The sequence below is a fragment of the Belonocnema kinseyi genome, chromosome 1 (assembly GCF_010883055.1).
Source record: "Belonocnema kinseyi isolate 2016_QV_RU_SX_M_011 chromosome 1, B_treatae_v1, whole genome shotgun sequence".
Lineage (NCBI taxonomy): Eukaryota > Metazoa > Arthropoda > Insecta > Hymenoptera > Cynipidae > Belonocnema > Belonocnema kinseyi.
This window is the reverse complement of record NC_046657.1, coordinates 182,708,616-182,725,449: the sequence shown is the minus strand read 5'-3', so window position 1 is coordinate 182,725,449 and position 16,834 is coordinate 182,708,616. Positions and strand designations below refer to the sequence as shown.

The 16,834-nt window shown below is 34.2% G+C and overlaps 1 protein-coding gene across 1 annotated transcript in view; it reads right to left on the bottom strand.

Annotated features, from left to right (window-relative positions):
• The window catches only part of LOC117169926 (pre-mRNA 3'-end-processing factor FIP1), a 46,989-nt gene that overhangs the window by 10,268 nt on the left and 19,887 nt on the right, over window positions 1-16,834 (bottom strand). The window contains exon 2 of the mRNA XM_033356439.1: window positions 3,927-4,838. Coding sequence (XP_033212330.1) covers window positions 3,927-4,838 — 912 coding nt within the window. The remainder of the gene's footprint in view (window positions 1-3,926; window positions 4,839-16,834) is intronic.

Below are 16,834 nucleotides of genomic sequence, written 5' to 3'. Positions count from 1 at the left end.
CCCCCCCCCCCCCAACCTCCGTGAAATTCTTTAACGTTAGGGCAGACTCCCCTCTCCTCTTCAGAGTACCTTAAGAAGTTTATCAAAGGCTGACGTGATTGGACAAATCCTTCAAATGTTTGCGTGGCTACGACATTCCGGTAACCATACATACAGACAGACACCGATAAAATTGTATGATTTTCGGATTCTGCGGGTGCCAAAACGTAAAGATCTGTTAAAAACCGGATATCGAAAATTTGGACGATTACAATTACACTCTCATGAATAAAAATGTAAAAAGTTAACATAAGTAGATCAAAAATCATCATTCTATCGACAAAAAACTATTTCACTACATTAGTCGACAACATAACATTAGAACTCAATAAATTTAAATGTTTATTTAAAGCAATTGTTCTCGGTGTTCTCCTCAAAAGCGAATTGAATTATTAATAGAAACAAATAAGAAAGTCCAACTCATTTTTATTGAATATAATCCTTTTTAGTTTGAAACTTCTAGTATTATATTTTTTACATTCCCGTTCATGAGAGTGTACTGTAATAGTCCAAATTTTCGATCTCTGGTTTTTAATGGATCTTTACGTTTCGGCACTCACAGAAACCGAAAATCATACAATTTTGTCGGTGCTTGTCTGCCTGTATGTATAGTATGTCTGTATGTATGGTTACCTGAATGTTGTAGCCACGCTAACTTTTGAAGAATTTGTCCAATTGAGTCTGACCTTTGATACACTTCTTAAGGTTTCCAAAATAAAGGGTAAGTTCGTCAAGCAAATATTTGCAACCAAAATTTAAAAATGTAGAACATTTTCAAATTTTAGAAATTTTTGTCAAAGTTTAGTATAGATCAGTGGTCGGCAAACTTTTTTCTTCATTTTCAGGTATAGTCAGGCTCCACCCGACTTAATTTTGTCTACTACTTTTCGGTCTATTCATGTACCTTAATGTGAGTGAGCTTACTCCAGCAAGAGTCTTTTGTGATCAAGAAACATCAGATTGACAGTCAATTTAATACTAAATACTTCTCAAATTTTTCAACCTTTATAGACAAAGTAATTGTCTTTGGAATCGGAAAAATACGGAGATTCCAAATATATTACTTTCAAGTCACTGATCGCAAAATTACGAATTTTTTAATCTCACATTTTTTCCATTTTATAACAAAGGACCCCTGAGGAAAGGGATGATCTGGCCAAGCACGCAGGTACTGCCCTGAGAGTAGGTTACAGGGCAGCCACGGCAGGCTACCATGCCCAGGGCAAGAGCGTGCCAACCACTGGTATAGATGGGTAGAAGACTTGCGAAAACATCAAAATAAAATGTTCAATTTCGATGAAAAATCGAAATTTATATACTTTTGAAAATTTGGAAAATTTTCAAAAAAATAGAAAAAAATATTTTTCTGATTGATTGGGAAATTTCATTTATATTCGCCACTAGATATCAAATATATTTACAAGCTATTTGAGTTAAATTTTCCGATTAGACAAAAATTAAAAAATTTAGAGCTTTTTCAAAATTTGAATACATTTTTTTCGAGTTTTAGAAATTTTCGTAAAATTTTCCGGCACACGGAAAAAAGACTTGCTAATTATCCTAATGACTTTTCTAAATTCGACACAAATTTAAAAAGTTATATGGTTTTCAAAATTTTGAAAATTAAAAAAAAGCCACATTTTCTGTAATGATTAAGAAATATCAATCTAAATTTCTACTAGATATAAAATATATGTATTTCGAAACTATTCTCATGACATTTGTTAATTAGACAAAAGTTCAAAAAGTTGGATCATTTTAAAATATGCCATTTTTGTTTTTAAGAGATCTGTAAGTTTAAAATGTTGTTCTTAGTAGATTTCAACAAGATTTATCAATTATCTTCATGAACTTTTTCAATTGGGAAAAAGTATCGAGCGCGAAGCGCGAGTTAAATAATGAGAATGTAATCGTCATAACCGTAGCTGCTTTGAAAACCTTCTTTAAAACAAATCGAAAAAAATTCAGTTACAATTTATGGCTGTAATTTCTCAGAAGTTTAAATCACAGTTTTCGATTTACGCTATAATATTTATGATATTTGAAAAGATGTAGTTAAAGTGTGCAGTAAACGTACGAAAACGAGCGCGATTTGATTTAAAATGAACTTTTATGTTAAAAAATGAATATATTTGGGTTGAAAATTAACTTCTGTCGTTGAAACTTAAACTACTTTGTTAAAAAATCCATTTTTTATCAGAAAATTGAACTATTCTATTTTTGGTTGAATACTTACTTTTTAGATTATAATTCATTTCTAAAGTTGAAAATTGCTTTCGTGTTTGCTTGAAAATTTGTCGTTTTTAGTTGAAAATTAATTTCTTTGGTAAAAAATTCATCTTTTTGTTAGAATGTTATTCTTGTAGTTTATATATTTACTTCTGTATTTAAAAATTTAACTATTTTGTTGTAAATTCGATTGTTTTTTTTATTGTTCAAATTTGATTTTTTTAATTGAAAATTTAACAGTTTCATTTTTGGTCTAGAATTTCTATTTTTCAGTTGAAAATGGATTTCTTTCTTTGAAAATTTAACTATTTTGTCGAAAATTAAAATTTTTATTTAAAAATGTAACTTTCATTTTTGCTTTAATACTTATTTTTTTAGTTTAAATATTAATTTTTAAAGTTGAAAATTTGAACAATTTGTATTGACATTTTTATTTTGTTTTTAGAAATTATCATTTTCAGTTGAAAATGCCTTTTTTGTTAAAAAAAAAATATTTTTCTTGTTCTAAAATCCATTTGTTGATGCTTAAAATTAATTTTTTTGTTATTGATAATTCAACCATTTTTTTAGAATTTGATTGCTTTTGGTTTGAAAAACAAAATTAACTAAGAATTTAATGTTATAATTTTTGGTTGAAAATTCATTTCCTTTTTGTTTTAAAATTGAACTATTTGGTTCGAAATTTGTTTTTTATTGTATTTTTTTTTTTGCTTGAAATTTCACCGTTTTCAGTTAAAAATTCATCTGTTTTGGATTTAAATTATTCTACTCGTTTGATTTTCAAATCAAATCTCGTTTGAAAATGCATATACTTTGCTTAAAAATTCTTGTTCTTTTGCTGTTGAGAATTGAACTATTTTGTTGAAAATTCAAGTGTTTGTTGAAAATTAATTTTTTAAACTTAACATTTAAATGTATCATCTTCGGCTGATTTTTTTTATTTGAAACTTGAACAGTTTTGTTCAACAGAATTTGTTTTTGCTTGAAAATTGACCTTTTTCAGTAAAAATATAAACTTTTTTGGTAGAAAATTATTCTTATTGTTTAAGAATTCATCTATTTTAATTAAGAATTCATTTCTTTCGTTGAAAATGCATCTTTTTTGTAAAACTTTTTAAAATTTAGTTTGAGATTATGTTTTTAGGTAAAGATTAAACGATTCATTTTCCGATCAAAATTGATCTTTTTAGTTGAAAATTCATCAATTTGAATTTTGTTAAAAATTAATTTTTTCTTGTTACAAGCTTGATTTTTTTAGTTTTCAATTTATGTTTTCAGTAGAAAATTATTGGTTTGAACATTAAATTATTTGTTGCTAAATTACATTTTTTTCTTTAAAATTTAAATATGTTGTTGAAACTTTGTTTTTTGTTGGTAATAATTATTTTCTTACAGTTGGAAAATTCCTCTTTTGTGTTGTAAATTCGATTTTTCTCTTTATTAAAAATTAATTTTTGAACTCAAAATTTAACTGCCCCATTTTTGGTTAAAAATTAATCTTTTTTACTTTTTACGTGTGGTTGAAAATTCGTATTTTTTCGGGTTGAAAATTAATTTTTTCTACTGGAAACTAAAGTATAAATTCAGTGAACCGATGCAAAAGATTGAAATGGATAAAATAAATAAATAATAAAACCTGACAGAATTTTTGAACTTACCGGATCATTTCCCCACTGTCTATCCTGAGTTGGCTCATAGCTTTGATAATACGGGTCTACCTCAGGTACAAAGTATGGCACTGGTTCCGAATATCCAGGTGGTGGTATGTCGAAAGGAGGCGGGGGCATGGTCACTGGAGGAGGAACACTCATATCGGGGAATCCTGGTTTTCTCGAATATTCCCTCCTGTCCGCTGTCATAACCTGAATGACATTTTCTTTTGGTGGCGATTTATCGAGATTCCTTCGCGAAGCTAAGCCGGTACTGCCAATCACATCTATCGTTCCTGCCATCTTCCTACCCGGTGGCGGGCCAGCTCTCTTTGGGCCCATAATGCCCGAGTACTTGCTGTTATAATTCGTAATTGTCACTTGTGGTATTCGAGAACCTGGACCTCCCGTGTTTCCGCCACCGCTACCGGCATTCAAGATTAATCCAACACCAGATTCGCTTCTCATACGCTTCTGACGTTCACAATAAGCGCGCCACGTTTCTTCATTAAATCCATAGTTAAAATAATCCGTTATATCAGCCCCGGGCTGACGCCAGGGTTTGTCTTCCAATTGGTCGAGGTTAAACTCATGAGCGGGGATACCATTGATAACGCCGATAGTTTCAAATTCATCAATACTGAACTTGCCAGGCTGCTTACTCAATTTTTCAGGTACTCCTCCAGAATTTAAGAGTCCACCTCGTTTTATATTAAGGCTGCTGTAGGCTGGTGTAGACTTAATGTCACCAATGACAACATGCACGTCATCATCTGAGTCAGAATCACTTGCAGCCTCACCATCCTCTTGACTTGAGTTATCTTTCGTACCATTTTCGTTCGTGCCAGTATCACCAGCATTTGATTCATTCAGGAGAGATTGTGACTCATCTCCTGGGACACCCAGTTCCTCGGGAAGGACCTGAATATTAAAAATGAATCCATTTAAATTAAAATGGATAATTATAGCGAATAAATAATAAAATATTGGCGTTAAAAATGACAATAACGCATGCACGATATGAGTAATTTTGAGATTTTCAGGAAATGTATGAATTACACAGGCCGACAAAATTTGACAAAAGTTAAAAGCCAGAAAGCAGACCAAACACTTCCGAAGGATTTTGATGCGCTGAATCCGAATCCGAACTCAAAATTGCTCCTGTACTTCAGGTTTTTAAGATATCTTAACCTTAAAGTGAAAAAACGCGTTTTTTAGCTGTTTTGAGATTATGTAACCGAACAAGAAAAATTTCTACCACAAAAGCTAATATGAAATTTGAAAGTACTAATCTTCCCCTTTCAAATCTACTTCGATTTATTACGATATCTTTATTTTTCACCAAAATATTGTAATTTAAAATTTTTTATTCTAGCGTTTTAAACCATTAACGCTGAGGTGTTCAGATTTATACAACGCATTCTCTATTGGTGACGGTACGATATTTTTTCTTCAAAATATTATCTCAGGGGTTTTCGAGGGTGCCCTCTCTATTGCCGGTATCAGTTTTTTTTATAACCCCTAGAAGATCCAATATGGCGGCCACAATTTAGGGTTATAAAAAAGGACAAAGGATCCCGCACAAAATACCAACAAAAAAGCGTACGTCGTTTGGAACCAAACTTTGCACATTGATAAAACAATAAAAAATATGGAACCCGTGTCGTTTCATTTCTACGGAAGCCGTTTCCTAGGGGTGGAAACCACCCCTAACAAGCCACAAGCATGCTAACCCACCTGACTCTGGGAACAATAAGTTTAGTCGCATATTTTTCTTGGAATAATGAAGTTCCATGCCACAAGTGGGTTAGCCCACCTACCTGCTAATCCACCTAAACCCAGAAATCACCCCTACCAAATCATAAGCAGGCTAACCCACCTAACCCTGGGAGCAGCGAATTTAGTTGTTTGCATTTCGTGAAATAATTGAATCCCACACTACAAGTGGGCTAACCTTGAAATGAAATTTTTCAATTTAGCGTATTAACCCATTAACGCCGAGATGTTATGCCATTGTCACTTATAAATGTTATCTGAGGGGTTTGCGGGGGTTCCTTTTCGACTGGCTCGACTTGGGATTGTCCAGCTAAGCAAGGAAGTACTTAATATTTTCCAGTCAATTGAGGCAAGACTTGGGATTGTCCAGCTACGCAAGGAAGTATTTATTATTTTCCAGCCAATTAAGGCAAGACTTTAGATCGCGTAGCCAATTAAGGAAAGACTTTAGATTGCCCAGCCAATCAAGGAAAGACTTCGAATTGCCCAGCCAATAAAGGCAAGACTTTGTATCGCCCAGCCAGTCAAGGCAAGACTTTGTATCGCCCAGTCAGTCAAGGCAAGACTTTGAATCGTCCAGCCAGTCAAGGCAAGACTTATGATTGCCCAGCCAGTTAAGGCAAGACTTACGATTGTATGTTCAATGAAGGTGAAACTAATTGCTTGTTTTCTTATAGAAACATTCGCGCTTCATATCAAACTATCGTTAAAGAGGCTTTCGCTTATGACTAGTAGGGTCATTATCATTTCTTTTCAAAGACCAGCAATAGTCGGCCATCATTCTTACATTGCATCGACCTTGATAATGTTGCTCTTTTTGGAGAAAGTGTTGATGAAAGAGTTCGGCCATTTCTTCACTGAATGCTCCAACATTTTCTGGGAAATAATCCAAATGGGATTTGAGAAAATGTAATTTCATACTCATCAAACAACCTAATCTTTTAAAATTCTTGAACATACTAGATACAATAGTTCTAAACTTTGGATCTAGATTGTTCCCTAAAAATTTCTGTACAACATCTTTGAAACTAAAACATGCATCCTTTTAAATAGATGTCATGGTTTTGATGAAGTCATCATCTTTGATAAGTTTTCTTTTATCAGGTCCAACAAAAATACCTTCCTTAACTTTGACATTACTTAAATGCGGAAATGTAGATCTTATATATTTGAAACATTCTCCTTCGGTGTTTAGGGCTTTCACAAATTCCTTCATTGACCCTAGTTTTATATGGAGTGGTGGCAATAATACTTTCTTTCTGTCAACAAGACTTTTATAAACAACATTATACTGACCAACTGTCCACTCTAATCTGTCTGGCCATTTCTCCGTTATCCAATGTTCATCTCTTGCATGACTGTCCCAAAGGCAAAGAAAACAAGGGTATTTAATGTTTCCTGATTGTAAACCTATTATAAGATTTACTATTTTCAAGTCACCACAAATAAGCCAATTATGGACATTGTGTTTCATTTTTATCAGGAGTACTTGGAAAGTATCATAGGATTCTTTCAGTGTAGTTGAGTGACCTAATGGAATTGCAGCGTACTTGTTTCCATTATATAATAGTACTGCTTTCAGACTTTCCGTAGACGTATCTATGAAAAGACGCCAATCCTCTGGCATATATAAGTTTACTTTATATAAATTAATGAGTCCTTCGATATCATTACAATACACAATCCCACTGTCCATTGAAAAGTACTTGATAAACTTTTCTTCTCTATTTCGGTAAACAGTTACTCTTGTGTCAGGTAACAATAGTTTCATCTCTTTGAGTCTTGAAGCGTAAAGATCAGCCTTATCTTTTGGAAGATCAACGTCACTGTAAAATCGTCTAATCCGTTTTGGTCAAAAAATTTAGGACTTTCATCATCTGATTCTTCCCAAGAAGAAACTTCAGTTGCATTAGGATCATCAGTATCCATTAATTCGTGAGTTGATCGGTCACTTTTGTTTTCAGAGTGATTTCTCATACCAATCTTGGCTGGTGTAACACTTTTTACATCAGGGTAAACGATCTTCTCCAAATACTTTTTAGAAAAACCTCCTGTTTCGCATAAGCAAAAGTAACAATCTGTATCATGATCGTTGGGCTCACGCCAAACAGGTGGTTGAATAACAGTTTGCGTCTTGGTACTTTCATCTTCCCAATTTGACCAATTTAATCTACAAGCATGACAAATTATGTTTGGTACCCACGGTTTATCCAAATTTTTCATTGAAGTCCCATAACAGTTGAAGTATGACGTTTTTATCGAATCATTAATTGATCGACGGTATTTCTCCGTTTCATACTTTCCACCAAAGTGACAACACGTATTAACTTTCTTAGCGCAAGGAGTTCTTGATCTCATTTTTTTTCTTACAATGAACAGTAACGTGGAAATTCTAAAACTCACTGTATACAAATATCACGATCGACACGAAATGTAACCGCTAGACAGATTTCAAATACAAAAAGAATTTTATTACCTACTTATCCAATCGTTAGCCTGCCACTCAAACCTGACCTCTAACACGGAAAGATTTGTAGCAAAAAACGAATTTTATCACCTAGGTATAACACGTCATAAAAGCGTCGCCAGCTCAGTGAGCCAGTTAGGGATCGAAGACTGTCTGCGCCGTAGAACGGCGCGCACATACGGCGAATGTGAACATTAGAGCACACAGAGTGCGCAGTAGCATTCCGCGCAGTCCGTCTTCCTTTGTTTTATCAATGTGCGAAGTTGGGTTCGAAACGACTACACGCTTTTTTGTTGGTATTTTGTGCGGGATCCTTTGTTCTTTTTTAAATCCCTAAATTGTGGCCGCCATATTGGATCTTCTAGGGGTTATAACAAAACAATGACACCGGAAATAGAAAGGGCACCCTCGAAAACCCCTGAGATAATATTTTGAAGATAAAATATCGTACCGTCAGCAATAAAAAATGCGTTGTATAAATCTAAACACCTCAGTGTTAATGGGTTAAAACGCTAAAATAAAAAATTTCAAATTACAATATTTTGGTGAAAAATAAAGATATCCTAATAAATCCAAGTAGGTTTGAAAGGGGAAGATTAGTACTTTCAAATTTCATATTAGCTTTTGTGGTAGAAATTTTTCTTGTTCGGTTACATAATCTCAAAACAGCTAAAAACGCGTTTTTTGCACTTTTAGGTTAGCATATCTTGAAAACCTGACGTACAGGAGCATTTTTTAGGTCGCATTCAGATTCAGCGCATCAAAATCCTTCGAAATGTTAGGTCTGGTCTCTGGCTTTAAAATTTGTCGGCCTGTGTTATTACGGTAAGTAGTATAATCATTTGCTATCCAACAATGACTGGCTAGGTTAGTGCTGTGGAATGCGTTCAAATGCCAGAGTAAGTAAAATACGGGTAAGTAAAGCACGGGGTAACCGGCGGTGTCACTAGGCCAGTTGATCAGTACAGTTTGTCACGACTGAGTGTCAAATTCCAACGCGCAAGTAGAGATAACTTCGAAGAATTCACACAAGAACTTACTACAACCACTACTACAAGCCAAACTACAACCAGGGCATACATTGCAGTCTTTGTCTGTTTCTGTACGAAGGCAATCCATTTGGAACTGGTTACTTCTTTAACAGCAGCATTCCTCAGCGCTCTCAAACGATTCATCGGTCGTCGAGGCAAGATAGCCAATCTCTACTCGTATAATGGGAATAATTTTGTAGCAGCTGCCAAGGAATTACGAGACCTCGAGAAAACTCTACAATCAGCAGAACTAAAGGAACATTTGAATGCTGATGGAATTAAATGGCACTTCATTCCTCCACGTTCACCACATATCGGTGGCCTCTGGGAATCTGGAGTCAGATCTGTCAAACACCATCTTTGTAGAGCCTTGGGAGATTCGCTCTTCACTTTTGTGGAGTATTATATAGTTTTGACATAAATCGAGGCCTGTATCCATTCAAGGCCAATAAACTATCTCTGAGACGACCCAACCGGCCCATTTCCATTGACTCCAGGACACTTCCTTATAGAAGAACCAAAGGAAGCTCCGGCTGAAGATGTCACTGAGGTTCCAGACAATCGTCTCAATGTCTAGGAGCACTTGCAAAAAATCGAGCAGCATTTCTGGAAACGGTGGCAAATGGAGTACTTGAGCAGTCTTCAAGAACAAACCAAATTGCGGCGTAATTTAAAGGACTTACTGCAGATTGAGGACGGACGGAGTGATGCGTGTAACAAAATTGTGTGTTTTGCCTCGCAAAGATGAAAATGTGTAGACAATTTAGTTTCTCTTGTGATTTAAAGTGCAATTAACAGGTTTATATCTTTATCATACATATTATCAGTTTTGAAAACCTAACCTTGAGTATTCCAAGGGGGGGGGGGGATGTTTTAGATTCACTCAAACTTGCCATACATTACTGTAATATATGTCTTAAGAGGATCTGGGGCACTTACGTAGGCACAGAGTCAATCATAGTGTCCTTAGATTTATTAATATAAAATACCAACCTAACTGTATGTATGACTGCGGATTCGCACCAACTGACTGGTGTTGCTTCTATGACCGCTGTTACACAATGACTCACCGCTCACCCATAATCTCATATACACATTAGGGTGGTCTAAATTTTTTTTTCAAATTTCATGCAAACGCCCGGAAATTTGTTCGAATCCACAAAAAAATAAACCCATTTTTTTTGTTTAAAAAAAATAATATTTAGAGGTGGCGCAAGCCCCACGAAGTTTAACACGTATTTTCTATAAGAAAAAAAGACGTTTCTGTAAATTTTATTCAGAATTCTCAATATTAGGTGAATCGAGTTCGAAATTCAGCATTTACCTTCACAATTAGTCACAGAATGCGAATAAAATATTACTTTTCAAAGATCACCCCCATAAGTCTGTTTTATAGGGTCCCAAAAAACCCACATAAGTGAAAAAATGGGGGTTTCCAGTTTTTGGCACTAATTATGATTTTTTGCGGTTTTTTAAACGCAGATTGTTTCAAATACATGAAATACTACTTTATACTGATAATTAGATGTTTATTTAAATTGTTTGAACAATTTATTATTGTTTTTAGAAACTTTTTGCCCACTTTTCACTTGAAGTGAGTTAATGTTTAATTTAATTTGACAAAAATAATTGTTTGAACAAATTATTATTCTTTATAGCTATCTTCTCTTAGATTAATTTTAAAAAGTTGCGGTTTTTTCTTAAATGTTTAACTTTGCTTTACCTTTTTAGTTGTGAACAAATAATAAATAAACATTAGAGATAATCATATTTTAAATAGTATTGTATTGTTTTAAGTAAATTATTTTTGTTCTTTTCCCAATTAAAAAAAATAATTAAAACAAAAAAGCTATTATACAAAAGAGACAAAAACAAAGGATTGCAATAATTAAAAGTAGGTGGGAGGACTAGGTATGTAAATGACTAATAAAAGTTTTGTTTTTAATTACAACAAGAAATTTATTGCAAACGTAAAAGAATAATTTGGAATTGCAAATATTTTTATATTAGCCCCCCCCCCCCTCCTCCTTCCCGGGAGAAAATACGTCTCGTCGATGATAATATACATATATAAAGATTACAAAGACCTCAAACAAATAATTAATTGTAGAAAAATTATTTCTTCTATCTTACGGCCGCGGCAAAATAAAAACAAATCAGAGCTATCAATTCAACGCCATTTATTATGCAAAGTATCTAAATAATAATTATAATAAGCTAATACATCATAAAAATAAATATAAATAGTTTTTAAAAAAAGTTATTATTTATGAGTAAAAAATATTTAAAAAATAATACCTTAGTTTAAAACGATTTGTAAGCGAAACAACAATCATTCCAATTTTGGAGTCAATACGTGTCAATTTTTTTTTGTGTCATAATTAAAAATAGTTTATACGTTATTAAAGTTCAAAAAAAGTAAGACTCCAAACAATTATTGAGGATGAGTAAAAAGAGAAAGCCTTATAAAATTGGAGAGGCTTTTTTCAGCGTAAAAACTACATTATTAACGATTCTGAAACCATTCTAAGCATTTTGGAAACAACGACGAACATATGACAAGGAGATAAATAAGGGGGTAAATCGTTGATGAAGAGAAAGGCAGTATACAAAGTAAAATACAATGATTGGCCAAGTTTCCATAGAATTACTGATGAGGAAGCGCGAACTCAAATTAAATTTAAAGATTTAAAGAAACATTTTTTTGTAACTAAAATAAGATGACATTAATTAATTATGCTTTGGTAAATTTTATTAATATTTAAAATTTCATTTTGTAAATTAACAGAAATATTTCGAAATTTTTTATGAATATAGATTCAATAATACGTTTTTGATAATTATGTTTTTCAGTAGCTAATATGTATTTAAATTCCCAATTGTACAATCTCTTTTATCTTCAGCAATTCTAGTTTTTAATCTCCTCCCAGTTTCACCCATATAAACTTTATTACAACATTTACATTTTATCATATAAATAACACCAGACAAATTTTGAATGCTATCCCTATCTTTTTTCTTTAATAAATTGTTATCTAAACTGTTAGTGCTTTTGAAATAAACATTTATGTTAAATTTTTTAAATGAACTTCGTAAACGTTCAGAGAGACCTTGTATATGCGGTAACGTAACTTTTAAATTAAATTTATTGTAAGTATCAATTCATTTATTTTTATTTTTAGTACTGTTATAAATTTCATGCACACGCATGAAATTAATTAAAAGAAGAGGATAGTTGTTAGATACTAATGTTGTTTTTAGTTGATTTAAATTTTCTTTTCTATAATGCACGTCACTCAATTTGACACATCTATCAACTAAACCTTTAATGAAACCGATTTTATGACAAAATAAATTATGTAAATTGTAATTGAGATATCTCCCAGACAAAGACGGTTTTTTTATACCAGTCAGTTAGTAAAGAACAATTTGAAGCTTTAATTATTTGTAAATCAAGGTAGTTTATAACATTGTTTATTTCAATTTCATGAGTGAATTTTATGCTTTCCTCTATACTATTAAACACGTTTGCAAGAAGGTCAATTATATCGGAAGGAACAATTGCTATGATATCGTCAACATATCTTTTATACAAGATGGGTGTGAAATCTAATAAATCGAGAGCCCTTTTTTCAACATCTTGTAATACTAAATCAGAAACTACCGGAGATAAGGGCTAACCCATGGGCCACCCTGATATCTGTTTATAGAATTTGTTATTGAAAGAGAAAACAGTGCCATTGAAAACAGTTCTAGTGGCTATTAATAGTTCATTCTTAGTTATTTCTATTAAATTATGATTTAAGATAAGCTTTTCTTCGATACAATCTAAAGCAAGATCAAGCGGAATTCTATCAAATATCGACACAACATTTAAGGAAACTATTTAGTGTTTTTTAGGTACAATAATGTTTTTTAGAATATCTTTAAGTTCCCAACTATTTCTTAAAAAAGAACGTGTGTTTTGTGAAACTGGTTTGAAAATATTAGAAATGTATTTGGATAAATTGTAAGTAGGAGAACCAAATGTAGAAACAATTAATCTCCAATTTAATTCAGGCTTATGTACCTTTGGAAGAGCATAAGCTTTTGCCATAACACTATTGTGAGATTTTAACCGGTATGAACATTGATCATTAATCAATCTTTTTTCCTCCCATCTAATGACTATGTCATTACATTTATTTTCTAATGTTGGAACCATACTTGTTTTTATATTTTTATATAGAATATTATTCTTAAGAATATTTTCAACAATTTTATTATAGTCATCTCTATTAGCTGCAACGGTTTGATTTCCCGTACTTGCTTTTACAAAATTAAACAGTACTAACAGTACTAAAAATAAAAATAAATGAATTGATACTTACAATAAATTTGATTTAAAAGTTACATTACCGTATATACACGGTCTCTCTGAACGTTTACGAAGTTCACTAATAAATTTAACAAAAATGTTTATTTCAAAAGCACTAACAGTTTAGATAACTATTTATTAAAGAAAAAATATAGGGATAGCATTGAAAATTTGTCTGGAGTTATTTATACGATAAAATGCAAATGTTGTAATAAAGTTTATATAGGTGAAACTGGGAGATTAAAAACTAGAATTGCTGAACATAAAAGAGATTGTACAATTGGGAATTTAAATACAGGCTTGTCATAACACTCTTGGAATTCTAATCACTATTTCGATTTCGAATTCAGCAATATTAAAATATTAGCTACTGAAAAAAATACTTATCAAAGACGTATTATTGAATCTATATTCATAAACAAATTTCGAAATATTTCTGTTAATTTACAAAATGAAATTTTTGGCTTCCGTTTCCGGTACCGATCGCGAAAGAACTCTTTTTGTCAAGTGGTGTATTTTTGGCCTTATTGAAGGAAATAAGGGTGAGTGGATGCAGAAAAGGCAGAAAGTGCGGAGATCGAGTGTAAAGGAAGAAGGGTGTGTGAAGGCAAAGGTGTGAAGGGTGAAAGTGAGTGGCTTGAAGTGAAAATTTGGAGCGTGTGAAGTTTTTGAGGTTAGGAGTGAAAAAACAGTTGCTTGGTCGGGGAGGCAAGAGGTAGGAAATAAAGGCGGGAAACGTCAAGGAGCTTTGGCTAAGGTAGGATGCCGACGATGCGAAGTCCACAAACTGGCGCCAGAGGGCAACAGTTACTAGATGATCGCACAGAGCAGAAAACCGTAGTAGCTGCAACAGCTGACTTTGCTGAAAGCATTGAAAGTGGAGGGATGGGTGACGTTGATCGGAGTGACAGCAGCGGTGATGAAAGTGCCGAGAAGTCGACCCGGGTGGGGAGGGTAGCGGACTCAGGTACAGGCAAGCAACGGGGAAGGCCCTCAAATTTACAGCGCCTTAACAAGCTAGGCAACGCGGGTTCTAACAGAAGCCTGGACGAATGGCAAAAAAATGCAAGCCCGACTAGCATTGAAGAGGAGGAAAAAAGGAAAAGAGTGGCTGGGAAATATGAGGTAGAAAGGGATCAGGAGAACAAGAGAGTTAGAATTAAAAGGAAAACACCAGAGAGAGAGGGAGGATGGGGGGATGTTTGAAAAATTGGAAGCTCTCATTAAAGGGTTTAGAGAGGAAACAAGAAAGAGATTGGATATAGAGAAATAAAACAGTTGGAAGAGCGGGTATCCAGTCTAGAAATTAAGAATGAGCATATGGGGGAAAAACAGAAAATGAGGAAATAGTTCAAGGGAATGAAAAGAACGTCCGAAATGAGAATGAAAGATTGAAGAAAAGACTCAGTGAGATCGAAAGAAGATTAGAAGAGGAAGAAAGGGCAAAGAGGAAAAAGAATATAGTAGTCAAGAGATTAAAAGTGGAGAGTGAAATAGGAGAAGTGGAAATCACAAATATTTTTCGAGATATTAGAGTGCAGGTAAGGGTAGAAGGAGTCAAGAGAATAGGAGGGACAAAGAAAGGAAAAGAAGGAATGTTTCTAGTAAAAGTGGGGAGTGAGGAGGAGAAAAAGAAAATTATGGAGAGAAAAAATTATTGAGAGGAAGAAGGGAAAGAATTGAAGATGATCTGACATGGAGGGAGAGGAAAAGGAGATGGCAAATAGAGCAGAGGGCATAGGTAGAGAGGAAAAGGGGCCATATGGTGTGGATAGGGAGAGACAGGTTATGGATAAATGGAGAGGAATGATGCTGGGATGAAGAATTAGAAGAATTAAGGAAAAAAGGAAAAAGTCTTGAGAAAGGTAGGGGAAGGGAGACGAAAAAGAGTCTAGAAATAAATCAGAGGGGTTTCCAAACGGCAAAGGGGAAACAAATTGAAGAGGAAAGAAGAGGGAGGGGAAGAGAGAAACGTGAAAATAGCTTTCTGGAATGTGTCAGGTTTGAAGAAAAAGAATAAAGGATTTTGGGAGGAGTTAGAAAAGTGGGATGTGATTATGATGAGTGAAACTTGGGCAGATGAGACGGACTGGAAGGGAATAAAAAAGCTGTTACCGAAAGGTTATGTGTGGACAATGTAAGAAGCAAGAAAAGAACACGTTAAAGGTAGAGGGATGGGCGGCATGGTGTCAGGGGTGAAAAAAGAATTAGCAGTAAAAGGGAGAAAAGATGGGAACATGGAAGGAAAGGATGGAACAATGATAAGAAAAATTATAATTGGGAAAGTAGAAATAGCAGTGGTGTGTGTATACAGAAGAAGAGGGGAAGAGGAAGGCTGGAGAGTAATAAGGAGGTGGATGGAGGAAAAGAAGGAAGAATTGGTTTTAATAGGAGGGGACTTAAATCCATGGACTGGCGATCAAGGGGGAGGGTTATGGGAAGAAGAAAAGGAGGCATTTATAAGGAACTCCAAACATAGAGAGAAGGACAGGGAGGGGAGGAAATTACTAGACATGATAGGAGAAACAGGATGGTTTATATGCAATGGAAATATGAAAGGAAATGAGTAAGGGGAGATCACATTCATAGGAAAGGGTGCAACAGTAATAGAATACATCTTGGCTGAAGAAAGAATGCGGCATATGATAGGGAGTGTGAAGGTAGGGAATGAGATAGGGTCCGAGCAGTTCCCGGTCATAGTTACACTAAGAAGAGGCGTCAGTAAGCGCGGCAGAGGGAGAAAGGAAAAAGGGTGCGAACGAAACACGAAAATGGGAATCTGGGGGGTAGATAAATTAAATGAGTTTTTAACAAAAGATGGAAAAGGAGAAGGTTAAGTATGAAAAAGAGGAGGGAATAGACTCGTTAATTGGAAGGTTGAAGGGGTCCATTGAAAAGGTGAAGGATGAGCTGGGTACTAATGAAGAAAGAGTAGGGGGAAAGAGAGGCTGGTGGGACGAGGAATGCTGGGAGAGTAAAGGGAGAATAAAAGAGTGGGTGAGCAAATGGAGAAGGAGGAGTATAACAGGAGGAAAAAAGAACATGAGAAGATGCTGGAAATAAAAAGACAAAGGGAAAAGGAAGAGTATAAAGCAGAGGTAGAAAAAGCGATCAAAGAAAGCAGGGTGTGGGATGTGATAAATAGAGATAGAGGGGAAAGGAAGGGCGTTAACGAAGAAATAGAAATGGACGGATTATTTTAAGGGTCTATTAGGGGGAGAGCAAAGTAAGATCAAAGGGGAAAAGTGTAGGATAGTCTAAGAAGAAATGGAGGAAGGGAACGAGA